Source organism: Vigna umbellata, chromosome 3 (assembly GCF_029865625.1).
Source record: "Vigna umbellata cultivar VRB3 chromosome 3, Vumbellata_1.0, whole genome shotgun sequence".
In the NCBI taxonomy this organism is placed as follows: domain Eukaryota; kingdom Viridiplantae; phylum Streptophyta; class Magnoliopsida; order Fabales; family Fabaceae; genus Vigna; species Vigna umbellata.
The window spans coordinates 20,174,776-20,202,577 of NC_142167.1; the positions used below are offsets into that span (position 1 = coordinate 20,174,776).

General features: G+C 33.3%; 5 protein-coding genes across 7 annotated transcripts; 2 read left to right on the top strand and 3 right to left on the bottom strand.

Moving 5' to 3' along the window:
- The first annotated feature begins 497 nt into the window (after positions 1-497).
- On the top strand, positions 498-2,824 carry LOC124825795 (polyol transporter 5-like). The gene is made up of 3 exons (XM_047298501.2): positions 498-781; positions 882-1,228; positions 1,563-2,824. The coding sequence occupies exons 1-3, from the start codon at positions 658-660 to the stop codon at positions 2,646-2,648; spliced, it is 1,557 nt and encodes a 518-aa protein (XP_047154457.2). The 5' UTR covers positions 498-657; the 3' UTR covers positions 2,649-2,824.
- Positions 2,825-3,399: 575 nt separating this feature from the next.
- SULA (NAD(P)-binding Rossmann-fold superfamily protein) lies at positions 3,400-8,178 on the bottom strand. 2 transcript variants are annotated; one of them, XM_047298502.2, is made up of 13 exons: positions 8,005-8,178; positions 7,860-7,913; positions 7,322-7,397; positions 6,896-6,955; positions 6,480-6,598; positions 5,952-5,996; positions 5,726-5,804; positions 5,464-5,525; positions 4,723-4,825; positions 4,421-4,481; positions 4,157-4,227; positions 3,819-3,958; positions 3,400-3,746 (listed from the first exon to the last, which is right to left on the bottom strand). In XM_047298502.2, exons 1-13 carry the CDS (start codon positions 8,080-8,082, stop codon positions 3,645-3,647), a joined length of 1,050 nt encoding a protein of 349 aa, XP_047154458.1. In that variant the 5' UTR covers positions 8,083-8,178; the 3' UTR covers positions 3,400-3,644. The 2 variants fall into 2 exon arrangements, with proteins under 2 accessions (XP_047154458.1, XP_087965134.1); XM_088109008.1 differs by lacking the exons at positions 7,860-7,913; positions 8,005-8,178 and adding an exon at positions 7,598-7,622 and having other exon boundaries at positions 7,322-7,408.
- A 3,168-nt stretch (positions 8,179-11,346) lies between these two features.
- Positions 11,347-13,107, bottom strand: LOC124825798 (V-type proton ATPase 16 kDa proteolipid subunit). The gene is made up of 3 exons (XM_047298505.2): positions 12,930-13,107; positions 12,140-12,425; positions 11,347-11,869 (listed from the first exon to the last, which is right to left on the bottom strand). Exons 1-3 carry the CDS (start codon positions 13,003-13,005, stop codon positions 11,737-11,739), a joined length of 495 nt encoding a protein of 164 aa, XP_047154461.1. The 5' UTR covers positions 13,006-13,107; the 3' UTR covers positions 11,347-11,736.
- A 471-nt stretch (positions 13,108-13,578) lies between these two features.
- Positions 13,579-16,270, top strand: LOC124825799 (NADP-dependent D-sorbitol-6-phosphate dehydrogenase-like). Its single transcript, XM_047298507.2, has 6 exons — positions 13,579-13,763; positions 14,146-14,240; positions 14,353-14,470; positions 14,789-14,921; positions 15,455-15,674; positions 15,808-16,270. Exons 1-6 carry the CDS (start codon positions 13,631-13,633, stop codon positions 16,036-16,038), a joined length of 930 nt encoding a protein of 309 aa, XP_047154463.1. The 5' UTR covers positions 13,579-13,630; the 3' UTR covers positions 16,039-16,270.
- A 1,363-nt stretch (positions 16,271-17,633) lies between these two features.
- On the bottom strand, positions 17,634-20,973 carry LOC124825800 (3-oxo-5-alpha-steroid 4-dehydrogenase family protein). Of its 2 annotated transcripts, none has more exons than XM_047298508.2 (6): positions 20,510-20,973; positions 20,089-20,429; positions 18,760-18,994; positions 18,330-18,425; positions 18,182-18,253; positions 17,634-18,088 (listed from the first exon to the last, which is right to left on the bottom strand). In XM_047298508.2, the coding sequence occupies exons 1-6, from the start codon at positions 20,684-20,686 to the stop codon at positions 17,984-17,986; spliced, it is 1,026 nt and encodes a 341-aa protein (XP_047154464.1). In that variant the 5' UTR covers positions 20,687-20,973; the 3' UTR covers positions 17,634-17,983. The 2 variants fall into 2 exon arrangements, with proteins under 2 accessions (XP_047154464.1, XP_047154465.1); XM_047298509.2 differs by having other exon boundaries at positions 20,089-20,426; positions 20,510-20,970.
- Between the last annotated feature and the right edge of the window lie 6,829 nt (positions 20,974-27,802).

Genomic DNA, 27,802 nt, shown 5'->3' on the forward strand with positions numbered 1-27,802 from the left:
TTAACAGTAACAGAACTGATATTAAGATAATAATTAGTGAGGCATTTCCTTTGTGTACATTTAGTTTTCTCCTTAGTTTTTTTTTTTTGTTGTTGTTAAATTCCATCTATTTTTATTGTCTTTTTTAGGAATATTTGTTCGCCTTAAAATACTTATTTATATGCTATGATCAAAATTATATTGTTTAAGTATATTCTTTTGTCTTTAGGTTTGGCTGAGTTGGCAATAGACCCTTTTGGAAAACTTTGAGATTTTTTTTCTTTATTGTATAAAACTTTTATATAAATATTATTGTTATGATTATACTTTGGGTAGTTATAATAGCATTTTTTTTAAATAGTTGAATTACTTTTTTAATTATTAATTTTTTGATTTTTACTTTAATAATAGTATTAAATTATTAAAATGAAATGTTATATTTAATAAAGCTCTAATTTTTTTATTATAAATATGATAACTAATTTATAAGGGTTTTGATAAGTGAGTGTTGTTTCACCAGTAGCAAATTATTGCACGTTTGTTTGACTAGAGAGTGAAGAGTCAGAGAGAATGGCATAAGTGTGAGATAAGATAACGACAGGGAAAGTGTCTTCCTAATTCCAATTATACATGGTCAGTGTTCTTCTCAAAAAAACTGCATAATCCTCTTCAACAAAAATGGCTACGGAGGAAGCTGTATCTATGAAACAAGATTTTGATCCTCAAAACAAACCCAAAAGAAACAAGTTTGCTTTAGCTTGTGCCATTTTAGCTTCCATGACTTCTATCTTACTAGGTTATGGTGAGTATGACACTGCTAAGTATATATTTTCTATTCCTTCGTTGATTTTTCTCAGTCCATGATTTTCTTAAAAATATTAAAAGAATTTTAATTACTACAGATATTGGAGTCATGAGTGGAGCAGCTTTGTACATACAACGAGATCTCAGAGTGTCGGATGTGAAAATCGAAATCCTGAATGGTATCATCAACCTCTACTCGCCGGTCGGTTCTTTCATCGCCGGCAGAACCTCAGACTGGATAGGTCGGCGCTACACCATTGCTCTCGCCGGCGTAATCTTCTTCGTCGGAGCAATCCTCATGGGATTCTCCCCTAACTACGCCTTTCTCATGTTTGGCCGCTTCTTCGCCGGCGTTGGCGTCGGCTTCGCCTTCCTCATCGCCCCTGTCTACACCTCCGAAATCTCCCCTACCTCCTCTCGCGGCCTCCTCACATCCTTGCCAGAGGTTCCTATTTCTCTCTCCTTCCAATCACGTTTCAATTACTTCAAACTTCGAAGCTCCATAAATAAGAATTTCATGTTTTCAATTCGAAAGTTACGTTCAGTCGTGTTGTGGAATATTGAACTGGTTTTTTTAATCGAGTGTAAATTTGTTTTATCAAATTAGAAATAAACTATACGCTCGAACTGAGCTGAACGGTATAACAAACTATTTGTTTCGTTGATGTAAACATTGTTTAGTTGACATGGCTAAGATCAGTGTTTGGTTTTCTCTGATTCATTTCGATTAGTTAATAAGATGAAACGACTATTCAAAGTAGCTATTTTTGGTTTTTCAGATATTCCTGAACGGAGGGATTCTGATAGGATACATTTCAAACTATGGATTTTCGAAGATGTCGCTTCGGCTGGGATGGCGTCTCATGCTTGGAGTGGGAGCCGTTCCGGCCATGTTTCTAGCCGCGGTAGTGCTAGTCATGCCGGAGTCACCGAGGTGGCTGGTGGCGCAAGGTCGACTAGGAGAAGCCAAAAAAATTCTGTACAAAATCTCCGACTCCGAGGAAGAGGCTCGGCTAAGGCTAGCCGACATAAAAGAGACGGCTGGGATCCCTCAGGACTGCGACGACGACGTCGTATTAGTGAACAAGCAAAGTCACGGGCAAGGTGTATGGAAAGAACTTTTCCTCCACCCCACGCGCCCGGTTCTCCACATCTTCATCGCGTCGCTTGGGATTCACTTCTTCGCGCAAGCCACGGGCATCGACGCCGTCGTTTTGTACAGCCCGAGAATCTTCCATAGCGCCGGAATCAAATCCGATAACTACCTTCTCCTGGCGACGGTGGCGGTTGGGTTCGTGAAAACCGTTTCCATTTTGGTTGCCACGTTTTTGTTGGACCGGGCCGGGCGGCGAGTGTTGCTTTTGTGCAGCGTCAGTGGACTGATATTTTCGCTTGTGACACTGGGTGTGAGTCTCACCGTGGTGGAACATTCTAGGTCGACTCTGACGTGGGCCATTGGGCTTAGCATCGCTGCGGTGTTGGCTTATGTAGCTACTTTCTCGATTGGGTCGGGGCCCATCACGTGGGTGTATAGCTCGGAGATTTTCCCGCTTAGATTGCGCGCTCAGGGCGTGGCTATTGGAGCCATTGTGAATAGGGTGACGAGTGGAGTGATCGCAATGACTTTTCTGTCCCTCTGTAAGGCCATTTCAACTGGAGGTGCTTTTTTTCTCTTCGCCGCCATCGCTGTTGCTGCGTGGATTTTTCACTACACCATGCTCCCCGAAACACGTGGGAAGACTCTTGAGGAAATCGAAGGCTCTTTCGGTCATTTCTGGAGGAACCCTAAACCCAAAGGACTTCATGGCACTAACGGCGATATCCCGTTAACGAGCAGTGTTAAAACTTCCACAAACGTTGATTAGGATAATAAGGTATCTTCTAGTGTTTTTTTTCTTCCTAAGTACCCTTATGATATGGCTTGGCAAATGAGTTGTATTTTCATCTATGAGGCCATAAATTATAACAGTGCTTCATTCACTGATGTATAGAATAAATATTATGTATATAGCTATAATATAGTCTTTATTAAATTCATAAATTATAATGAGTAAAACTATTAAGATAATCATATAATTTGATTGTAGTTATGAACTATCAGTGTAACTTGACACTACTAGTTAATCAGATACTATGATTAGTATGACTTTAAATATAATTGTCTAAACTTATAAAACGTTAGGATATGTAATTGGATAATTACGATAAAACCATCTACAGAGGAATTTAGTTCAACAAATCAATCCATCAACTCACTTAAAAACGGGACCTAGTTGTTTCTCTTACTTTATTTCAATTATATTTTCTAATTAGTTTAAAATCTGTCATTTTGGAAGGAAGTGTTAAAAAATATATAAACTCTAGTTCTCTTTTTTTTCTTTTTAACCAAGGGGCAGTCGCGTTTTAAAAAGAACGTTTTAAAAATAGCATAACGAGTTTTAATTATTTTAAAAAGACATTAACCAGATAGGATATCATCCGTCACATACTGCTTTTTATTAAAAAAATATGTAGAGATAAAGGTAAAAGAAATAATATTTTTTAAAGTTATCGTGGTGTGAAATACTTAACGTTTTTCGAATGGCTAAAAAATGTTTTAACAATTTGTAGAGAAAATGCAATGAAATGTGCTTCAAAAAAAATATAAGAAAATATGCTGTAATACATGTTCTGATACATTACCAAAAAATAATATTGACTACAATGCAAGCACAACCAGATTTTCAAACGTATACCGCTTTCAAAAAATCTCAATACGGTGAATGGCAGCTGCTGAAGTCCTTAAAAGGTTGATGATGATGATGCATGCATGCATGATTAGAAAGAATAAAGAATATGGCAGTTACTAGGGAAAAATTGCTTCATGAAAGAATTGCTTTAAGGGCATCCTTGACGTAAGAATATTTGAAGGTGAAACCCAACTTCTTAGCTTGAGTAGGAAGCACTTTCTGCCCTTCTAAAACCTACAAAGAGAAGAAGTTAAATGGCAGCAATTAAGTAGAGTGAGGGCTAATTAAGCAGAGATTATTCCTTACCACAGAAGCACCTTCTCCGAGGACAGCCTTGAGTGCAAAATCCGGTACCGGCAGCCATGAGGGACGAGCCAATACATGTCCCAGCTGGTCACACAATTCTGCCAATCGCACAGGATTTGGTGCAGTTCCATTGATAACACCTAAACAAACAAACATCATTCACGATAATGCAACAAACTAAACTGAAAATATTTTGCCTTGAAAATGTCTAGAGTGGCTAGGGGTAATCTCAAAAGGAATAACATAATTTAACCGTGTAATTCTGGCTGTCCATTATTCATTTGCATTTTTTTTGATGAATTTTGATAATTCGTTTTGGGTGGCAGTGAATAGTTCACCTTTGTAAGATGGATTTGATAGCGCTTCATATATCAAATTGACAATGTCATCCAAGTGAATCCAGGAGAACCTGTACGAAATAATAAAAAGAACTCAAGTACTCAACTATGACATCTACCATGAAATTAATACAAACTAAACATCTTATTGGCAGCAATCAATCCGTAAAAAGGGCTGTTTTTGCTTCATCGACAGTGTCTTAGAATGGGCTAAAAATACTACGAAGTACATCTCTTGCAAGCGAAAGACACTGAGTGAAATACCATTGTTTTCCAGAACCGAGAGGTCCACCAGCAAACAAATTGAAGAGAGGTATCATTTTAGCTGCGGAGAGTCAGATGTTATTATCAGTTAAACCCAACAATATCATGAATTTTCAATAGTTTTTTTATCAGATGTAATTTCTTCATGCATTAAACAAGAAAAATACTTGTATCACAAAATATATTTTGTTTTAAGATCATATTTAATAGAATCACGAATATAAGCCTAAGGGCATAAGTGGACAAGTATAGGATATCAAATACTATATTTAAGTCCATAATTTGCACTTTAGAAGTCAAACCTAGTGCTCCACCATCTTTACCAAGAACAACACCAATGCGAATTAGAGTCAGTCTAACACCTCCGTTTACCTTTAGGGCTGTTGATTCCCACTCCCTACAAACCTGTACAGAAGGGGCATTCTTGGTCAGTGCAATCTAGAAGCTACAGTTGGACATGTTTCCATATTCTTTAGTAACATCTCGAGGGACAGAAAGTTAGACAGAAGTAGCTCCTATTTTTCATAATCAATACCTACATTTAACTTGTATATTTTGTACTAGACACTTTAAAAGTTCAGTCTCGAGATCAAATTTCAAAGTAGGAAACTGGGTTCTTTTTGCACTTTCAACAAAATAATAAATGTTGGTTTTCAAATGACTCAAATTCCTAAAACCAAAGTCAGATTAGTTTTGATACCTTTCGTTGACTCGAAAATATCGGATTCGTAAACCTGAATGATCATAAACACACTTTCGATGGAAAAATATCAAAAGTTATTTATAAGATATATCAATTATGACCAATATTTTTAAACACCATCAACTAAGTAGAAAAACAGAAAGCTAAGAGATTATAAAAATCATCAGATGAAATGTTAAATAAGAAAGATCAATATCCTTTTGAGTTCATGAGTAATACTCTTTAAATATTCCATCCATTCACAAAGCAAAGAAGTTTTTTTATTTTCTACTTTCTCATCACATTTTAAAATCTTATCTTTCTGTACAGTAGTAACAAAAGCATGTATTTTTTTCCTTACCTCGGCCAAATAATCATTTCCTGATGGACTTTGTTCATCAAAGACTTGTGTCTCATTGGTACCTGAACGTATTAAAGTGGAAGGAAAATGAAAAAACTTGCTGTGCACGCATAGTTATTAACCAGTCAGTGAATATAACACGTGCTCCAAAAATAATTATATTTGCTAGCCAATGCATTAAACAACCAATGATAATATTAATCTCCAAGCAAGACAATGACCAATTAGTATTGAATCATTTTTTGCATACAAACATACATACCATAATAACCAACAGCTGTTGCACTAACTAGAACTTTAGGTCGAATTTCATCTGGTGCACTGTTTATCAATTCTACAACCTTTGCTACGAAATAAATAGGTCAGGAAGAATAAGCAATGATTTATGCAAATAGAGGAAAAATCTGTGGAGGCCCGTATTTTTACCAAGAGAAAATAATAAACAACATATTTGTTTTCATTTTTGTCAATGGGAAATGTATGCTTACCTTTGAGGTCACTCTAATCCTGCTCTGCTTGATTTCCTTCTTTATCTGCAGCATTAAAATGTATGTTACTCCCTTGGAATTGTGCATGTGCTAATTTTACCAGGACAAAAAAGGTTAGAGGAAGAATAGACAGAAAAATAGACAGTATATGTGTAGGTATAGTCAGTTAGTTCCTCTAAAAGATAATGTCCAACAGTTTTCAACTTACATCAATGTCCAATTTAGAAAAAAGTTTCTGAAATTATACATCAATATATTATTCATAATTTCAGAATTCTGGATATAAAAATGTCGTATGTAAATTTTCTTATTCCAATAAAATTTAGAACAAATAAAAATGAGGCCTTTCCAACGCAACTAGAAAAGAAACATACTGCGGTGATAAACTACAAATCAAATTAGCCTGAACAGAGACAATATCAAAACATCATTAGAAAGATACCTAATATGTCTTGATAACCACACCAAATAGGTGTAAGTTGAAGACTAAATCATCTAAGTAGTGGAAGTAATAAGAACGGCAATAACCTCAGGAGACCATCGGGTACTTATGGGCAGTCCAGCCAAATTCACAACCCCCGTTGAGCCCTGAATGCTATCTTTCCATTCTGGCTCTTGTGCAATCTTGATTCCTGGAAAGTCTTTTGCTGTAGATACCAAGGTAAAATTAACCAATTAATCCAACGTACAGTATATGTCTGAAAGAGTCAGGTTGAGCAGAAAATTGTTATTTTTCTCTACTGAGAAAAATAAATGCTTGAATTGAAACCAACGAATGTATATTACTTATAATTTAAAAATTGAAGCTATTCTGCTGTAATTGAAATTGATGTGTCACTTTGATCTCTTGAAAAGGTTTGCAGCTGTAAATGAGTTTGTCGGTATTCTTTTGTAAAGTGTGAGTGTTAGAACACATTCATAGCATTAATTTATTACCTTCTTACCCGGAAAAATTGTTTCTGCTTTAGATTTAGATCGCGTCAAGACGTGAACACTGTGATTGTCTGCAAATATTGTTATTGAAATGCAAGTTAGCTTAAATGTTTACACATATACCTACAGAAGCTTAGAGTCTAACAAATAGCCAACCAAGAGTCTAACAAAATCCAGGAGTTATACGGATTCATCATCACGAAGGATGCAACTATTTATGTTCGTTTAGTTCATATTTTGCAAAACAACAGTATCACTGTGTGCAATATAGATGTACAAGAGAGCACTAGGAAAATACAACCAAAATGCATAGTGAAATTTAAGCAGGATTAAAAATGGCCGAAATCTAGATGTACAATAGATCACCAGGAAAATACTGCATTTCATATAATAAAACATAAACAAATGTGCTCATTTAAGCAAGAGGGTGGCATAACCTGCATGCAGTCTTTGCACCAACCTTCTACCAATAAAACCCGTTGCTCCAGTTACAGATATGATCATTTTACTTCCCTGCAAAAACACTTTTAGCTTATAATGTGAAACCCAAACTAAATGAACAGTTAGAAAAGGAAACTGATGACAGTTAACATGACCTTCTCAATATGCAAATTATCAATGTAATGTTCAACAAAAGGCATGGTTCCTAGACATATAGAAGCAATCTGGTGAATCTTAAAGTAAATATATAAGCAACACTTAACAAGACATACAAAGTTGCATAGCTCATCCCTCTTCAATTTTTGGCTTGCAAGCAATTGTGAGGTTGAGAGGTGGACACTGATAATCACAGGTGGCACTCTTATTTAGAACCAAAAGAGCTATCGATCCTAACCGAATAAGGTTTCCTAAGGCGAGATGAAGACAAACCTAATATGATTATTAGCATCCAAAATCATTTGTCACTAACAACTAACATTTGCCTATGACAATAATAATAATAATAATAATAAAAACAGAACGGATAAGTAATACCTTGGGATCTTGATTGGTGACGCACCAAACCCTAAAGCTCCTGGTCTCTCTGGTCTGGTAAAACGGAAGGAACGTGCATTGATGGAAAGTGGAGAATGCAGAAAGGTGAGAAACGAAAAGGTTAGTTCGATGAATGAACACTTACAGAGAGAGATCGAGGAAGATGAAGCGACGGAGAGATGGTGTGAGACCATGTCAAAGCAGTGGCTCCACACATTTCCATTCGGATTCAGCACTCACCACAATTTGGAAGACACAGGGTGAGTGAGTGTTAATAAACTATGCATTCTTATTCTCGCCGTGGTTTATTTGGAGCCACACCAACTACCTTCTCATATCCATCCCTCGCTTGCACTTTTCTGATTGGACCATCCATTTTTTCTTTTTAACTCTTCAAAAACATAATTTCTTCTGGTTAGAGTTTATATACATTATCAGAAGGACAAATCCTGATATAGAAATAGAGTTTTAAAGCTGATAATATTTTCAATGTAGTCAAATTAGTATAGGCATGATATTTGGGATTTTTTTTTTTTTGGTTTTTTGGTATTAAGAGTCTCGTTTGATACTCTACGGACGATTTATAATATATGATTTTCGTGTGTGACTTTTTTTATCATTAAATATAATAGTGTTTTCTTTTTATTATCTTTCTTCCTTAGTGTTATAGAGGATCGGAATGGTGATTGTCTTGATATGAGATTATATTGAAGTAATAAAGAGTGAGAGGAATGTATCATCTTCTTTTTCACAAAAAAGAGAAGAGTGACATGATAAAAAGATAAAAATAAAGTGTCATAATCTCATGTTTTTTTTGGAAAGAAAGTCGTGAAGTACTAAACTTTAACAACTATGTGAATAAATCTCAGAATTATTGTATCTTTCAAAATCATTAACACATAGATTACTTTTGAAAAAAATACTTATACTTATTTAAATCAGTACAATCAAGAATTATTATGAAGTATAAGAGCCATAATTTCATAAGATTTTGAAAATTTTGAAATGAAACTTAGATAATAATGATAAGACTTTTCTACTTTTTAATACGTATCTTCAAATGTATGAGCATTTGAAATTTTTTTTTGGTTAAAAAAAGAAAAAAATATTATCCCAAGAGAGGTTCAAACCTCAATTAGGACTAAGAAACTACATTAAATTTCAAGAGTTTAGGAAAAATGATAATGAATTTAATATAACTATCTCAATGATGAAGAATAAGAAGAAAAAAGAAACAAGGAAAAATTTGAATTTTTAAAGAGTTACATGTAATCACTAATTAGCCTATAAAAAATCAGTAGATAATTGAATGCAAGTAGGTATTAAAACAATGAAAGAATAATAAATGACAAAAAAAAAGTTTATAAAACAATGGTGAAATGTTTTATTCTAAGAAGAAAAAATTGAATATAATGAAGTTTTCTCACATATAATAAAATATTATTTGACACGAATTTTGACATAATTTTGAATTAAAACAATTAGACGTGAAGACAACTTCCTTACATGAAGATTTGGAGTGTAAATTTGAGAAATTTTGTTAAGAATAAGGAAAAATTTCATTTTTTGAGAAAATAAATGTATATCCTAAGATAGAGCTCATGTTAGCGGTGCAAGATATTCAACTATTTATATGTAGTTATAATAACTATGTTTACATTCAGATATGATAATTATGTCTATATTTTGAAAAGAGAATAATGTGAATTATTTTTGTTTATATGTAGATGTTATCTTTGTATACCGTAAATATAATATAAAGATGAAACTTAAAGTTCAAAGAAATATCAAGCCCTAAATTTGATATGAAAAATTTTGGTTTTGCAAGGTGACTAGAAATAGATAGACAATCTACTTATAACAAAGAAGTTGTTACAAGTTATTTAGATGCACATTATACAATAAAATGACTTTCAAAGCGCATGTTCACATTGTTTAAGACCATAATTTAATTTGTTGGAAAAAAATTACAATTTTGTGGTGGTTTTATTTACTATCCATATAGAGTATACCATACTCACATAAGGGGTAAATGAGATTTTATAGTTGAAGTGAATGATAGGAGAACTAAGTATTATACAAAAATGTGTAATTATTTATCAAGATAGTTAAGGTGTCTTACATTTAATTGTTGTTTAGAGTTGATTAATTTTTCATTTAAGAATAAAGAACAATTATGGAAGAAAGTTCTTTTGTGATTTATTGTCAATATGGAGAATTATGAAGATGGTTGTAAATGAAACCATATAAAGAAAAACTCATTAAACCTATCTACTAGATTATCTATTAAACGGTTTACCAGTTACTAGATTATCTATTAAACCATTTACTAGTGCGTGGACAGTAGATTATACACATAAAGACAACTAGACCATTTATAGGTTACACCATTTAGTGGTCATTTAGTGGTGCATAAATATTACATTATTTCCTGTTTTAAATCTTTCTATTATATTTGATGCCAATATATATAACTTTTTATTTGATATCCTGTAAATATTTTATGACAGATTATCTTAGAGCATGTATTTTTCTTATTGATGCGTTTCTTTTATTATTCCAAACCTACCAGAAACAATCAAAGTGAAGTACTTTTCTCAGTATTGACAATAGTCGACGGTATTAACATAATTTCTATGCAATCAGGCTCAAGCGAAGGAAAGTAATAGTCGCAACCGCAAACAACGATGAAACGAACCGAATGGATAACTCGGACAATATGTCTAATTTGTCTAAAAAGTTTACATTTGAGCTAAACATACAAAGATCAATTGAATGTAAAGAAAAAATAGGGTTTTAAATTTGAGCTAAACATACAAAAACCAATTGAATGTAAAGTTACTGAAAGGGAAAATAATACACAGGCCTACTACTCTCCTTGACAAGAAATGGCAGCCATGTGATGAACGTTGCCAGTTCCGAAGTAGAGAAAAATATCGTATCAAACTTGCTACACGTGACTAGAGTGCGTTATTATAAGAAAATAAGAAAATATCCTTGAGCTAACTCTTGGATCCTGTAGCGCCGCGTAAGTCATGTACGAGTGAGAGGTTCAGAAAAAAGCAGGTTAGATGAAGACTCATGAATGAATGATTTTGATGAGGTGAAGAAGCACGTTGAAACATCAATTCAATCTGATTTCTCAAGATCACTGCTTCTCTCTGATTATTCATACCATTCTTCAATTTTTTACCTTTCTACTATTTGTTTATTTGTCTGTACAACAGTCTAACATAACATATTTAAATGAAAAAAAAACAGTGAAATTTAAAAATAAGTATGCAAAGATACATATAATAATCTGACTTTAATCTACAAATAACAAAACACTTATATTACAGCTCATCTAGTAATTCCGTTGTATTTCTAGTAGGGAAAAATAACACCACATTCAAAATTAGTACACTGAGAAGTTAGCCTATTCAACTCAATCAAGTTAATTTCACATTTCGTTCCTGCCTCAACAATAACACGATTCAGAATAATATTAGAGTGCTCAAAAAGTTCTTTTATTGAGATTATACAACTAACTGATCAAAACACAAGGCAACGTTTAGCCACACTAGCATCCAATATTAAAAGACTCATTAATACAAATAAATTACAATGGCAGTAGCAAAAAAAAAATTAATACTAAGGGTATATGGCACAGGGAAAAAAGAAGCTTAAGAAGCTTTATTAAGCAAAGAAAGACTACACTTATACAAACACAAAAATGACTGGTGCAGCTACTGGTTTCACATAAGTATGTGTTAAATCCTGAAAGTGCCGTCCCAACATCACTAACCTCCACAATTAACAATTTACCCCCTCGCCCTCATAATAAGAAGGTTAAAAGCAGAAGGGAGATCAAAGAATATTTTGCAGCACATATTTCTTAATCAGCTCTAGACTGACCAGCACGAGAAGACAGGATGATACCAACAATGAGACCATACAGGGCAAGAGCTTCAGCAAAGATGAGGATGAGAATCATTCCAACGAAAAGCTTTGGCTGCTGTGCATTGGCTCTGTGGACGAAGATTAATTATTTAAAGCAAGAATTTTAATAGGATTCATTATAAAAGCTATATCCCTGTATTAAACTAACAGCAAAATCTACATTTCATCAAGGATAACATGATAAGATGTCCATTGATTGAAAGCATAGCGATTGCATTAAGTATCACCCTGAAATCTATAGACTTCAGCATATGATCAAAACAGGTTGAATAAAAAAGGTGATCAAATTAGTATCCACGTTAATCATAAGATGAGATGCCAAGGCAGAAGAATAATACCTAACACCAGCATCACCAACAATACCAATAGCCATGCCAGCAGAGAGCCCAGCCAGCCCACAAGCAAGACCAGAGGAGAGATGTGCATAACCATCAAAGAGGTAATAAGATTTGGCCTTGGGATTAATGCCAGTACTGATGATAACAGCAATAATAAGACCATAAATACCCAAAACTCCAGCCATAACAACAGGAACAATAGACTTCATCACCAGCTCCGGTCTCATCACACCCATCGAAGCCACGCCCACACCACTCTTTGCTGTGCCATAGGCAGCTCCCATACCTTCCTCCGTCATTTCAAATAACTCTTAGTAAGATAAATCTACAGAGAATGAAGAGCTAACAAAGAACCTCACAATTCCTCTTTCTATGTTTAAATACACAACATTCAAGCTCTTGTACCAATCAATTTCAAGAATAAAAACAACGGGAAGATATTTCAATAGACTATTTTTGTCAACTGAGAGCCAACCAAAGCAACGAAAATTCTAACCAAAACTATTCGTATCAGTCATCAACCTATATCTACAAGAAAAAATCAGTCCTTATATGCCAAAATAAATCTACGATTTGCAGCTACGCAATTGAATCCAACAAAACAATTGAACCGCAGAAACTACCAAAGAATAACTGAATCAACCAACAATAACATATACTATTTGCCTTTTTCCTTTCATGCAGGGATCAAATTGCGCACAGGAAAATAAAATTTCCTAATACAATCTCGAAAGAGATCATGTAGCAGCTACGAACATAGATCTAATTGAAAAAATAGGTATTGAATTACAGGAAAAGACGAGTGCAGCTGCGGCCCCAAGGAAGCCGAAAAACGGTGCCGTCTCATCGCCACTGAAGGAAGCCATAAGCAACGACGTCGAATAGATCTGATCTGCGAAGTGAGTTATTCCGGTTTCCCCAGAGAGGTTCCACGTTCCGATCTCTGTTACCGTACAGTGTGGAGGGGAAGGAACCTTTTCCCTTATTTTATAGTTGGTTAATTACCTTCCGTGCCCCCAACTGAACTGGTAAATATAACCCGACCCGAATTTATTCGGTTTTATCTTCCCACACCTCCAAAAATTTCTTGGCTCACCCCATCATTTTTCAAAATAAACATTTTACTCTTTGTAAAAGTTTTCCAAAAGTTATTTCTAGAGAAAGAAATTTTTAGAATCGATTTTCAGGAACAAGTTTTCAGAACGTATACATAGAATAACTTCAGAAATAAGTTTTTTTAAATTGAGTTTTCTAAAACTAGTTTTTCATAATATATTAAATGTGTTCTGAAAAGAGTTTTTTTGGACGAACCTTTTTATTACAATGTGTTTTAAGGGGTGCAGAAGAAATTAATGGGGTGCAGGAAGTAATTTCCTTTGTTTTATAATAGGCTTAGATTTCTACCGCATTGTGGCCCAAACATGTAGCATAAGAGATCATGGTCAAAGCATGCAGTAGCAGAGGTGAGTGGAGGAGGAAGAGAAGAAAAACATGGCAATTACGCTCAACAATGGCTTCAAGATGCCCATCATTGGACTGGGTGTGTGGCGCATGGAAGGAAAAGCAATCAAAGACATAATTCTCAATTCCATCAAAATTGGTTATCGCCATTTTGATTGTGCTGGTATTCTAGTGTTCCAAATTTAGCATATATCTTGCGCTTCTTAATCTAGATTGGAATCTTCTACCTTCTTAGGCGTTTTTTTACGGTATGAACAGCATTCGAATTGAATCGAAAAGCCCTGATTAAAACAAAATAATTTACCTTAGTTGATGCACACGGTCGATGTTCTTTTTGTGCAGTTTAAAGTATTAAAACGATTAAAAGTTACCGTCTTTTTTCTGAATATTCTGATGCCTCCTTTTATCCCTTTTATGCTGTTGGATTAACCCCACCAAAACCTGTTGATTAATTAATGTCAAAGGATAAGTTTTAGTTGATGCGTTTACTTAGTGATTTGTGGATTAGCATAAGGTGGTTAACGAGATTTGGATGCGTGTTGCAGCTGATTACAAGAACGAAGCAGAAGTTGGAGAGGCGCTTAAGGAGGCTTTTGATAGTGGCCTTGTGAAGAGGGAGGACCTTTTCATTACCACAAAGGTTAGTTTCATAGTAATTCCTGTTCGTGATTTCTGTAGGTGAAGATGATAATGATAATTGTTCTGATTCAGATAATTACAGTCTTATACTTTGCTTTTGAATGTGCTTTTAGCTTTGGAATTCTGATCATGGACACGTTCTTGAGGCATGTAAAGACAGTCTTAAGAAGCTTCAGTTAACTTATCTAGACTTGTATCTTGTTCATTTTCCTGTTGCCGTAAGGCATACTGGTATGTCCGTTTCCTTTAATTTATCTTTCATTGCATGTACGGTTACAACTATAACTGTCACTGTTAAAGGAGTCATCTAACCGCGCATCTTTGAACATTACACTGAAAACATAGTTGAGCTTCAATTCCATACAGACAAGATCAGTCATATATATATGAATACTTCCGTTTTGTTATTCTGTGATAATGTATACTTTATATGCTGGCTACTTTACAAAATTAGCTCAAATCATGGCATTTTGTTTGGGATTTTTAAAAGTGATTTCATGCACATTTGAATGCTTTGTAATATAATTTTCGCATATTGCTTACATGCAGGGGTTGGTAATACTTCTAGTCCTTTGGATGATGATGGAGTGCTGGATATAGATACCACCGTATCCCTGGAAACTACCTGGCATGCGATGGAGGATCTTGTTTCATCCGGCTTAGTTCGAAGCATAGGGATCAGGTGCAATTTGGTTATGCAAACCATTTTTGCTATGTTCAAGTAGATGCCCCAAAAAATATTTTTGCTACCCTTTATGGGCAAGTTTTGTCCAGTTATTTAGAACAGTAAAATCCAGAATGAAGAAAGATAAAACAAACAGTCCTGTCAAGTTCACGAAGATTGACATCTTGACAACCTCTCATTAGTCATTAGTCATTAGTCACATGATTTTAAATGCACTTTCCAGCTCCTACATGACAGTTTATATTGTTGGGGGATGATTAAAAAGACTTGCAGCCAAGTCTCTTTGCATTATCCATCTTTATATGCTGTGATATGAATCTGATTTTTGGATCTCCATCATTCTGGTTTGTTCACTCTTGCCTCAGGTTTCAGGTATTGATTTCTGTTAGACTCTTGTACCATGATGAAGAGGAATGTATTGGATAACCCATCTATGTTTGATTTAATGGTCTAGATGTTCCTAGTATTAACTTGAGAAATGGTTGATTCTTTTTATTGAAATTGCATTCTTTCAAAAATGTTATTTGCAGCAACTATGATATCTATCTGACAAGAGATTGCTTAGCATATTCCAAGATAAAACCTGCTGTAAATCAGATTGAAACCCATCCATACTTCCAGCGTGAGTCTCTCGTCAAGTTTTGTCAGAAGCATGGGATTTGTGTCACTGCACACACTCCATTAGGAGGTGGTGCAGCAAATTCTGAATGGTTTGGTACAGTTTCATGTTTGGATGACCAAGTTTTCAAAGTGAGTGGTCAATACTAGTTTCCGAGCACAATGCTATTAACAAACTACCATAACTGCCTGCAATTGTGTATGAAAAAACAGTTTCACGGAGTAGATTAATTTGAGGAGGTTGTACAATTTTCTTTGATTTCAGGGTCTGGCTGAAAAATACAAAAAGACTACCGCCCAGATTGCTCTTCGCTGGGGCATTCAGAGGAACACTGTGGTCATTCCCAAATCGTCAAAACTGGAGAGGCTGAAAGAAAACTTTCAGGTTTTTGATTTTGAGTTGGCTAAAGAGGACCTGAAGCTCATTGGAAATCTGGATAAAGCATATCGAACTAATCAACCAGCTGTGTTTTGGGGCATAAATCTGTATGCATGAGAATACCGTTCCTAAGAATGTATCATGAACTTCCAATATGCAAAAACATACTGGCCGTTGGATCTTGAGACTTGTCTTGACATTCAGAGCTGGTATAAGCTTCAGTCTCCTTGGTAGTCCATTGATTTGATCATCCAATCTCTTCTTTTCGATGGTTCAAATATTATCTTTTTAGCCCATAGAAAATTTCGTGGACTAAATAAAAGGGAGATTTCTGAACATTTTTAGTTAATTTTTTTTGCCCATTTGCTCTCTTCCCTTTTATTTTCCGTTCTATTTGAGAGTATTCATCTTTTGGAGATGTGAACTTTTAATTGATAAGTTTCTGAAATATAGAAAATACAATAATAAAAAATTGGCAAATTTTGTTAATTACGAATACTTCAACGAAGAAATAACTGAAATTTTTTCTATCACTGAGTCAGTCTCGTAAGACATCACTCTTAAAAATTTGTATAATGTTTATCAGTCTTCTGTTCATCTTTTGTATTTCCATCATCTAATGTGACACTTCCAATTTATGTTCAACAAGGTAGATATTTGCCAAGATCCCTAACCTCAGATATAAAATGCCTGCCGAAGCATCCGAACCCTCCTTTCTACACCACACGAACACATGAATTTAGATTTATAAAGATTCACCTTCAATTCGAATTTCCCATAAAATGTCTCAACATGGAAGAATGCAAACGAAACTGAGATCCTCTGGCTTTGCAAAATAAAAAGACGCCATCCGGAAAAAAAATGAGAAAGAGCAGGACCATTATACTAGAAATAGATTTGCCATGCACCTTCATCTACCAACTCCTGAATGTAAAGAGATAGCTTCTCCATACACAATAAAAAAGATAAGGAGCAAGAGGATCTTCATCTAAGTCCTTTAATAGGTTTGATGCTCTCCAGTCTAGATCCATTCAAAAGATGCAGAATTGACCCAATACCCCCACATGATGAGCTAAATGGTAATATATAAGAAAAAAAAAAGAAACCCTTTCTAAACACCAACTTCTAAGAAATCCCACTGTACAATGTTATAAGTTTCATCAAGATTAATTTTGATGACTGCAAAACCGTCGTTGCTCTTACTTTTGTGCATGAAGTAAAAAATCTCCTGAGCCAAAATAAGATCATCGGTAATACTCCCACCAGGTATAAATTTACTTTGAAGATGGCTAACGATGCCATCAAGGAAGGTCGAAGGCTATTATTAACGTTTAATCGAAGGCTATTAACTTTTAATTGAAAGGAAAATTGTCTAAGTCTAAATTCGCATTCCTAGTTGTAATTAATTAGGATAATGATACTTTTGACAACATTTTTGTTACAACATTTTAACATCATCTACGTGTCATCTGTGATTGGTTCATACTGGTGTTTATGATTTTTATTATTGATCGTGGAATAATTTTGGACCAATTACAGAATGACACGATGATGTTAAAATGTTGTCAAAATATCATTATCTAATTAATTACCATGACAATGATGTATTGATTGAATAACTTGGCTAACCACACACCCATAACAGTATTAACCATGGTTATTTCAGGATAAAAAATTATATTTGTATACAAAGTTATGCAAGTTTTCCTCCAGAGATTTGTAATTTGATAATCATAGAAAAGAATACTTCAACCAATAATATTGTCACCGCGAAAGTTATCAGCAACCGATGAGTATTTTACATGGCCAGAATTTCCTGAAATTTCTACAATGAATGCAACCATATCTATTTAGGGTTTATTTTGGAGGGTAAAAGTAAAATAGGATCGACTCTGACTCTGAATGTTTGATTTTTACACCAAAAAGAGAGCCAAAAGTTATCTCGGTAATTTCAGTATAAGCTTACCTACACTAAAAAAGCACGATCTAAACAAGTAGAACTTGAGAAATAGTAAAGATCTTTGCTGAGATCAATTGTGATAATTACACATTGCTCATAGTCTCACAGAAGAAATGGAATTATAGCAAATCGATTACTTGGATAATCTTTAAATTTCTGACGATACCATTTATGTGTTTCCACAGCTGCGAATGACAGATTTGCCACCTATAAAAGAAATATGCCAAAAGCAAATGAAAAAACAGAAGATAATTTGTTTAAAATATTAAAACCTTGCAAAAACTGCAAAAGAAATATTACCACAAAAGCAAAGAGTAACCAGATTGTTAGGTTGGATCCTCCAGTTGCGACCACAAAACTAGCGTATATAACCTTCATCATTATCAAATATTAGGCTTTTCATATCAGTCACATAATCACAAGTTAAAAGAGACGGAAAGAGGCTTACAATCTCAGAGAGATAATGTGGAGAGGAGACGATTTCAAACCAATCACCATGAGGAATTACGTATTCCTCAGCGTCTGTTGAATGTCGTAGAGAACCCTGCCAAAATTATAAAACTCATAACCTCATTGAATGTAACAATATTAAGATAACCTAGTCTACATCGTTACAAAACTGACATATTTGCTTCAAACTCCAAAATTTCATTTTAAAGAATCATTTATATATTAGTTTACAAAAATGTCAAACAAAGCAGAGCAAATGAAAAAAGCTATAGATATTTAATTTCTGACGCCAAATTTATCATCTATTGTGACTTGGTAGCATTGGTATAATTCTATATCAGTGAGATGAAAATAAATAGCAACTAGAAGCCATGAAGATAAAAAGTCTCAAAATCTAGGATTTAGAGGTCTAACAAGTAGATGCATACAAGAATCTTATGGCAGTGGTATTGATGAATCCAACCCCATAAGAAAACAGCTGCAGCAATCCAATGCTTCCACCCAAGCCTGATAAGAGGAGTTAAAACCTGCCAGATGTCTAACTCTGTTACTTGCATCTGATTCTTGCCCTTGACAATGAACTCGGTCACTAGATTTGCTACGAAGTTAAACACCTCAACTGCACAATCACCACACAGCGATAGTGGTGCTGCTATGTAGAAACTAGCTTCAGAAAAATAATAAATCAATCCTCTTTATTTTATTATCTTCTGGAGAACAACCAGTGATAACTAAAAGGTAAAAATACAGGAAATTACGCAATCAATCTTTATGTATATAGTGTTCTACGAACATAGGTGTGGACCTTCTCACTTCAAATAACCAGAAAGAATGAATCTATTTTAGATTGCACATCAACAAGTTATACTAGTACTTCAAATCAATCTAGGACAAGCGACGTATAACTGACATTTAATTCTCAAGTGAGAAAATAAATGATTAGTCACTCTCAATTGAAACCATCAGCTACTTTCCACATCATGCTCTTGCTTTTATTTCAAAGCATTATGGTAGATCAAATGTATGAATTAAAGATTTAACGATCAGATTATATTTGTCAACAACATTCAAATAAATACACAGACAGTGCAAATGTCGATTAGACCTGTTCTGTTAAAACAATCATAAATATTGTATTGGATATGAAAGATATCTTTATAACTTCAGATATACAAGACACAAGTTTTTTCCAAATAAAAATGGGGAAATCTTTTCAGGAAATAATTTTTACAAGTTTATGTAACACAACAAAAAAAAGTTCAGAAAAAAGTAAATGACGGTTTTAAACAAAGTCTTCTATGATGAAGAAGTATTTAAATATGCATGTACTACTCTCAGCTAATCCTCATAACATTTCCATTGAGACACTCTTATAAGATGAAACTCACATGGTCTTACTAATTTAGAAATGGGAGCCCAAAACCGGGAATGGAAACCGCATATTTAGTGAGACCCGCATGAACTTCACCTATGGAGAAAGTGTCAGAAAGATAAATTTAAAGAGTGAATTACTCATATTTCTTGACAAATAATCCAGCTACCTATGCACTTCAGGAATTGTATTAGCCGAATCGACTAAGTTTACAAGTCCCCCTTGCAAATTTAGACCAATCAATCAACAATCAAGAATTATTCATCCCACGAAGTGTAAAAGGAAGTAACAGACTTCACAGAGATTCTCAATTCAGCACGGTAAAAACAACTTCCGAACTTCAAAAGAAACAAATGCAAGTGAAACAGAGGAAAAAAAAACTCACAACAATCCAGTGAGATAACCGATGACGTGCATGCGAGCAGAAGGGCTGTAGTCAAAGACGTGAATGGTTTCAAAAAGTCGGCGGAGGACGTGAAATTCCATCAGCAAAAGAAGAGAAACCGCTTCCCACGCCGCATACCCCTGCCTCAGTTTATGAGAATCGGTTCTTATGGTGGAACCACCCGTCAAGAAGCTGGTGATAGTAGAATACGAAAACGGCTCCGCTACAACCGGAACCATGCGGTACGCGTACGCCCAAGTCGCGACAAGCAGCAGCGTGGTCCACAAAAAAGCCACCAGATAGAAGTGAAAAAACAGCCTCTGAGGAATCGTGAATTTCTGCTGACAAAGAAAATTGTGTTGGCAATGAGAAATTTCGAGAGCGTGGGATGAAAATGGAAACCGCATAAACGTGGCATTACTTGGGAGGAGGATTGCATGATTTTGCCTCGTGCAGCGAGGCCAAGCAAGGTGCGGCGGAGGAAGCTTAGACTGGGAATCGAAAAGGACGCGATTACGATTGGTAACGTTGCAGCCAGCCATGAAGCTCTCAGAAATTGAACGAGGAGCTCCTCCATCGATTGGTTCTGCAGAAGCATGGTTTCTCTGTCGATTTATAATGCGAGATAAATTCGAAGCGTAGGTGAAGAATCACCAAAAATCTACGGTGCGTGAAGGGAAGGATTAGGGATCTCGCTACAATGTTTCATTTCAATTTCAATTTCAATTTCATTCCTCTTGTTGAATGAATAGTAACTATGAAGAATACGATGATATAATAAGCGCCAGAGAGATTGAAGAAACGGTGTTGACCTATGGCACAATCAGAACGGTGAGTGAAAACTCATCGCAGAAGCCTTTCCCTAGCTTGACACGAACGTCCTAAATTGTTTTATTTTTTAATCTTTTCTTTAATTTCATTTTATCTGTTAATTTTTCTTAAACAAGTAATGTTTAATTATTAGAACAGAGTGCTACACTACTAGGTACTATTTTAGCTAATTAAAAAATAATTTAGATTTAAACCAGTTATACAAATTCAACAATCTAATTTGTTACTGTTGCTTTCATTCTTTGGGTCTACATCACAACTAGAAGATACAAGTACACATAGTGCGACGTCGTATTTGCAATGGCAGGTTTAGTTTGCCGAGGTACAAAGGAAGGTATCATTTTCAAATAAGATGGATAAAGGATTGCTATTGCGATGGGTCATTGTTGGGCCCTTTGATTTTAAAAAGTGGATAAGGCCCTTTTTGAATTCTTCGTCTTGTTTTTCTCTGGCATGGGCTGTTTAAGTTGCGGGCCCTGTTATTATTATTGCTATTAGCATGGGCCAGGGTCACGTGATGTGGGAGGGAAAGCAATATAAGATGACACGTCACAATATACTATTTATACTTTACTAACAGGACGTGGGAGAGTGATAAACACGAACAATACGAATACGATGCATCACATGGACGAAGGAGAATTTATACCTTCGTTATGCCACCATTTAAGGCCTACTCCCTTTTTTCTTTTTATGTAGATTTTTTTTTTAATTAAAGGTATATTTTTTTTACAATCCTGTGTATAGAAAATCATTAACTTACTATGAATAGAGAAAAAAATTGTATTTTTAAAAAATATATTTCATATTCAAATCTTATAAATATAAAAAGGTTTGATGTAAGAAAATGTTTATTTTCATATTTGTAAACTATGATTTTGACTATTATGGTTCTTAAAAATAGTAAAAAGAATGGTTGGTAAGAAAATATATATTTTCTTACAAGCCAAATAACAACATGGTGTTGTTGCTAATTTTGATTATCTAAGTGTTTTGCTTCATTTCCGTCACTTTCAATTAAAAATAATGTAAAGAAAGTAATTACAGAGACTAGCATTATCGAAAGTTAAAATGGTAAAGATGGAAGATTAAAAGCTTCTTTAAACCCTTGATTTTAGTTTAATTAATGATAGGAAAAAAACTTAAAATAAAATCATTTTATGATGAGTTATTTTGAAATTATTTTCTAAAGGTTTAGAAAATGTCAGTTTTAGATGTAATAATAAATATTAATAGAATATAATTAAATTAGTCTTAAATCATGACTCCAGTGATTATTTCAACTAAACTCCGCCACCCACCGTGATGCCTTGAAAAACATTAATTGTTCTTTTCTAACTCTGCGGCCATGATTGTTATTACCTGATATCCAATTGATTCACAGCTACGACTTAACTCTGCCGCCAACAAAGGTCTTTGAATGAAAGAAAAATATTTTTTAAAAATTATAATTGTACCTTATCTTATCAAGGATCTCTAAACCCTACGAATTACAATTTTAAACTGAGTTATTAAAACAACAATATGAAATTGTTTATAGTGTCAGATAACTTGTATTTCTTATAATTGACCATAAAATGTTTTATGAAAGATAACTTACCTAGTTGAATATGGAGAATTGTAGTACTAAATAGGTAAGTTCAATCTAGTAAGTATCAAATATCAGGTATTCAATATTATGTTATTTATATCAAAGCATGCATCAATTTTTTTAGTAACTCACTGAGTTAGGCATACTACCTTCTTATGCTTTTAAAAGATATTCTCTAACTTAATAAAAAAATATGTATACTTGCTCACATATAAGTTGATCATTGAATGTATTATGAATATAATTCATTCAGATAGAATTCATAATTAAATATCATTTTAATCATATTTTTACAGTCGAATAATATTTTGCAGATATTTATGTTTATAAATATTATTTTAATTATATTTTTACGTCGAATAATATTGCAGACACTTACCATTGAGTAGAGAAAAAATGAGACTTAAAATATAAGTATGAATAATTTAATAGATAGAACGAGATTTTGTAATGTTCCATTTTCATAATAAAAATATTAGTTTTTATCGTTATTATTATTCTCAAAAGAATTACACATTATGTTAAGATATAAAATGATAATCTAAACACATAAAAACCATTTACGTTGCCGTTTAATATTGTTCATAAAATCCAACAAAGAAATATATATATATATATATATATATATATATATATATATATATGTATGTATGTATATATGTGTGTGTGAAAATAAAGAAAAATATGAAAATTAGAAAGAAAATTCTTTGTTATTTTTAAAATTAAAGAGAAAAATCTTTATTGTTTGTAAGGCCAGAATTCTTCATTATTTTTAAACCAACCGTAATCTTAAATTTTACACATAAGAAAAAATAAAAAATAAATCTAATAATTAACTTTCAATAATGTAGTTATAGTTAGTTTAAATTTCATGAAATAGATATTTAAATAAAAATATGAATTTTAATAAAAATTAAATTTGATCTTAAGTTAAAAATATACAAAACTAAGACAAACTTAAAGAATATTAACAAAATATTAGACTAAATTAAAAAAATAATAACAAAAATTATAATTGAATCGAATATAAAATAAATACTGAAATTCACTTAACACATGACTGTCATCAATTTAATACGTGATATTGACACATAACCAGTTTATATTGTAAATAATTTTTTTTATTAAATTAAAAAAATAAAGTAAAAATTAAAAAACCACAATTATCTCGTATTATTTGTTTTTCGTTAAATGGGTCTAATATTAAACAAAGTGAAAAAAAATTGAAAAATATATATTGAAAAATAAGAAAAAGTACAAAATATGATGAATATAACTTGTAGGGATTAATTGTTATAATTATTTTGTAACTTAAACAATAACTTATTTTTATATTTTTGGATTCAATTTTGACATATTTATTTGGCGTGAATTTTATTCTTATATTTAAGTAGTTTATTTTACTTTTATTATTAATAATAAATTCACAAAAAATAAGAAAAATACAAATTATGAAAAAAATTATTATATTTATATAAAAAAATAATTTTATTTATACATATTGATTCACAAATTTGCATACCAACAAAACTAACTCGTGAAAAATATCAAAATTAAGTCAGTTAGATTTTTTATTAGATTTTTTATAATGACTGAACATTTAAAATGCATATATATACTTGTTTTTAATGTATTTTAAAATATCTTAATCAATATATTTTGAAAATACAGAATTGAAGAGTTAAAAGAGAATCCAATCCGTGGATGGGTGAGCGGAAGAGAAAAAAAACAAGAGTGATACTCCCTAGAGCTCACCTCTTTCATCCTCCACCTCCTAATTAAAACTTCTATCCTTTATTTAATAAAATCTTAAAAAATGTAATGATGATTTTATTGACTTTTTGCATAATAAATATTATTTAAATAAATATTTACACATAATAATTATTTAAATAAATAAATTATTTCAAAATGTAACTTCTCAAAACATATAATATAGTTATCCATCTAAAGTATAAAGTGATATCTCTACAGTCATTCAAAAACAATTATAAATTTAAAACTTTATATACACATTGAAGACTATTCAAAACTATACACTAGGCTCTATTGAACTAAACCAACTACTAAGCAGCATCACCTCCATCCAATGCTTGCTCTAGAGAAACCTCTTCTTCGGCTGCTCACATCCAAAGGATGATCATTGCAGAAGAAGAACAGTAGAACATACAAAATACAAGCACACAACAGGGTAAGCTAGTTTAAACAAAGATTAATCATACATCAAATTAGTTAACTTCATATAAGCATATTATTCATTCACACATAACACCACACTGACTTTGACTGTCCGGACATAGAATGATTGGCGAGCTATGGCGGGTTGTGCACTCGTGGTGGCTTCTACTACTTTGCAAAGTCGTTGCCAATGGGTTTCACCCTACCACACTCACGAGGTTAGTCCTTATCACTCACATTGGGCCATACTGGAAGCACCCAAGACTAGGACCTCCTGCTACTCCTCACGACATGGATCAATCCTCTTTACTTGAGAATGAAAGACCATTGGAGTTTCAGGATAACTCCCAAGACTAAGCTCCTGCATCCATTCTAAACTTACTTGAATCTCAACTAAAGATTTCACTTTGAATCACAACATAGGGCACCACCATGTCTCATCTCCTTGAGCATCATGGAATTATGTCCATTAACCATACTTGAACTTTATACTTTGAAATACAACATACATCAATAACCACATATATTACATGATACAACTTCAACTTACTTCATACAACACTCAATGTTTCATTTAAAACAACATAATATCACAAAAGAAATTAAACTAGGACTGAACCCCTCCCACAGCTGACACCTTCGCCTAGCGAAGCCATAAGCTTCTCGCATAACGACCTAACTCGCCTTACAAAATCCTTAGACAGAGACCAACTACTCTTAACCACTCGCATAACGTCCTAAATCGCTATGCGAGAACCTCAGACAAAGACTCAGACTTCCTAAACCCTTGCAGAGCGAGACCCACTCGTTGTTCGAATAAAATGAATAATGGTTCCAGACCCCAACCAGTCGCATAGCGATTTGATTCGCTATGCAGATTGACAAACAGAGAGAAACCCTCTCACTTCACTCGCACAGCGCACCCATCGCTATGCGAGTGCCTTGGCAGAGAGCACCTCGCCAAGTTGACTCGCTATGCGAATCCATTCGCACAGCGAGTATGCATAATCTACAGAACGAAATTTTGTAGAATTATGCAACTCAACCCCTCTTTACCAATTCCACTCAACTTTGCCAATATCTAACCCTCCTAATACGTTGTATATACTTATTTAGACTTGACTAAATGATCCTAGACCTTCCTAACCTCACTCTAAAGTGTTTATACATCAAATTCTACTCTAAAACTTCAATTTCCTCAACTTAGGGACCCAAATCCTAATTGACCACTTTGAACCTGATTTTAACAAGTTTGTTGACTAAAACAAGTCACAAATGACATGTCTAAATTACCCCAGCATCCTCTAACAACACTAGACCTCAAATACTCAAATTCACTACCTCACTTCCTCTAAAATTGATTTCAAACAAGCCCAAACCACTTCACTTCATACTCCAACACCATCACAACATATTACATACATTAACAACCTCCAACTTGCACAACTACAACACTTAGATTCATCCAAAACAGTTCATTAACAACACATTACGGTTTCATAATTTCACCCTTTCAACACATTCAATTCACATTCCCTTAATACTAACAATTTAGTCCTAAGAAGTAAAATACTACCACATTCAACATATATATAAGTCATACAACAATTTAATATAATATCTAACTCCCCTTACCTCAGAGTTACCAGTCTCGCTCATAGAGATACACCGATAATTGACTTGCAACGCAAAGAAACTCAACAGAAACCTACAACTCACCAATTGGTGATAAATAACAGCTCTCATAACCTAAATTTAGCTGAAAATTAAAGAAGAAAACTGCGAGACACATGCAACCGTACTACGCTGCATGATCCAGAACCAAGAACAAGAGAAGAAAAGGGCAAACAACTTACCAGCTGGAATCACATAATTGATCGGTCAAGATCGAAGCTCTCAACGCTAGGATCGCCTAGGCACCTCCTAATCGTCGAACAGAAAACTCAACCGAGAGAGATTGTAGAGAAAAGTTAGAGAACTCTGAGGAATAAAGTTCTAGATAGATGAAGTGTTTTTAGAATAATGAGAAGTGTTTATAAAATTCAATTTATATTATAAAATTATTTTAAAGTAAAATAATCTGTCTCATTATTTTAACACATCTATATACTCTATAACACTCTATTTTTCAGGTCTTTACACAAAACATTAAAGATTAACAAACAAATATAATTTTCAAATTAATAATTAAATAATATTTAAATAAATATCAAATATAATAAAAATTAAAAATTAAAAAATGTTAACAAATCAATAAAAAAAGTTAAAAAAAACCACAAAAACACAACAAATTAAATTTAAATTAGTAACAGAATAAAAACTAAAAAATATACAACAAATAATTAAATAATAATTCATATTGAAAACTAAAATATCAAAAAATAATTATAGAATAAAAAATTAACAAACAAATTTAAATTTTGAAATCAAGAAAAATTAATTATATCAAAACTAAAATTTAAATAAATATCAAATATAAAAGAGATATAAATTATAAAATATTAACCCTAAAATATTTAATATTTAAATAAAATAATAAAAAAAATATAAAAATCAAATCAAATTAAAAAATAATCAAATACAATAAAACAAATCAAAAGCAATGCGCATTTCAAAAAGATGCGGCAATAGAAAACGCACTTTCAAAGATGTTAGCCGCATTTTTAAGGAACGTATGAACCACACTTTCAATTACGGTTAGACTGCATTTTTACTGTGGCGATTTCCGAACATACTTCCAACTACGATTAGATTGTATTTCAAAAACAGATTTTCCGTATTCTTACATGAATACAGTTGGAATAATAAAAAAAATAGAGTTACGAGTTTGGTGAGGTGTGGAGGAACAAGAAACAAAGAAACAAAGTAGGAAATCGATTTTTGATGTTTGGAGTCTGAAATGATTTTTGGTGGTGTTTGGAATGAATCTTGGCCACTTACCAAAAGGCAGCATAAAGGTTAATGATTAAGAAAGAAGATTGGTTTCATCATTACAATGGCTTAAATTACACTGTAGACTTATCAACCTATCGTCTTTCTTCTTTGTCCTTCGCTGCCGACTCATTCTTTCATTCCTCCATTCTTTAAACCTTCAAATCATCAAATCTCGTTCAC

Coding starts and splice junctions, on each gene's coding strand:
- LOC124825795 (XM_047298501.2), top strand. CDS start 658: ATGGCTACGGAGGAAGCTGTATCTATGAAACAAGATTTTGATCCTCAA. Junction 782..881: donor TTCTATCTTACTAGGTTATG/GTGAGTATGACA, acceptor TAATTACTACAG/ATATTGGAGTCATGAGTGGA. Junction 1,229..1,562: donor TCCTCACATCCTTGCCAGAG/GTTCCTATTTCT, acceptor TTGGTTTTTCAG/ATATTCCTGAACGGAGGGAT.
- SULA (XM_047298502.2), bottom strand. CDS start 8,082: ATGGAAATGTGTGGAGCCACTGCTTTGACATGGTCTCACACCATCTCT. Junction 7,914..8,004: donor ATCTTCCTCGATCTCTCTCT/GTAAGTGTTCAT, acceptor CCGTTTTACCAG/ACCAGAGAGACCAGGAGCTT. Junction 6,599..6,895: donor AGCAGAAACAATTTTTCCGG/GTAAGAAGGTAA, acceptor TGGTATCTACAG/CAAAAGACTTTCCAGGAATC.
- LOC124825798 (XM_047298505.2), bottom strand. CDS start 13,005: ATGGCTTCCTTCAGTGGCGATGAGACGGCACCGTTTTTCGGCTTCCTT. Junction 12,426..12,929: donor AGCTGCACTCGTCTTTTCCT/GTAATTCAATAC, acceptor TGACGGAGGAAG/GTATGGGAGCTGCCTATGGC. Junction 11,870..12,139: donor GTTGGTGATGCTGGTGTTAG/GTATTATTCTTC, acceptor CTTCGTCCACAG/AGCCAATGCACAGCAGCCAA.
- LOC124825799 (XM_047298507.2), top strand. CDS start 13,631: ATGGCAATTACGCTCAACAATGGCTTCAAGATGCCCATCATTGGACTG. Junction 13,764..14,145: donor TCGCCATTTTGATTGTGCTG/GTATTCTAGTGT, acceptor TGCGTGTTGCAG/CTGATTACAAGAACGAAGCA. Junction 15,675..15,807: donor TGGATGACCAAGTTTTCAAA/GTGAGTGGTCAA, acceptor CTTTGATTTCAG/GGTCTGGCTGAAAAATACAA.
- LOC124825800 (XM_047298508.2), bottom strand. CDS start 20,686: ATGCTTCTGCAGAACCAATCGATGGAGGAGCTCCTCGTTCAATTTCTG. Junction 20,430..20,509: donor TCATGCAATCCTCCTCCCAA/GTAATGCCACGT, acceptor TTTCTTTGTCAG/CAGAAATTCACGATTCCTCA. Junction 18,426..18,759: donor ACCACTGCCATAAGATTCTT/GTATGCATCTAC, acceptor TAATTTTGGCAG/GGTTCTCTACGACATTCAAC.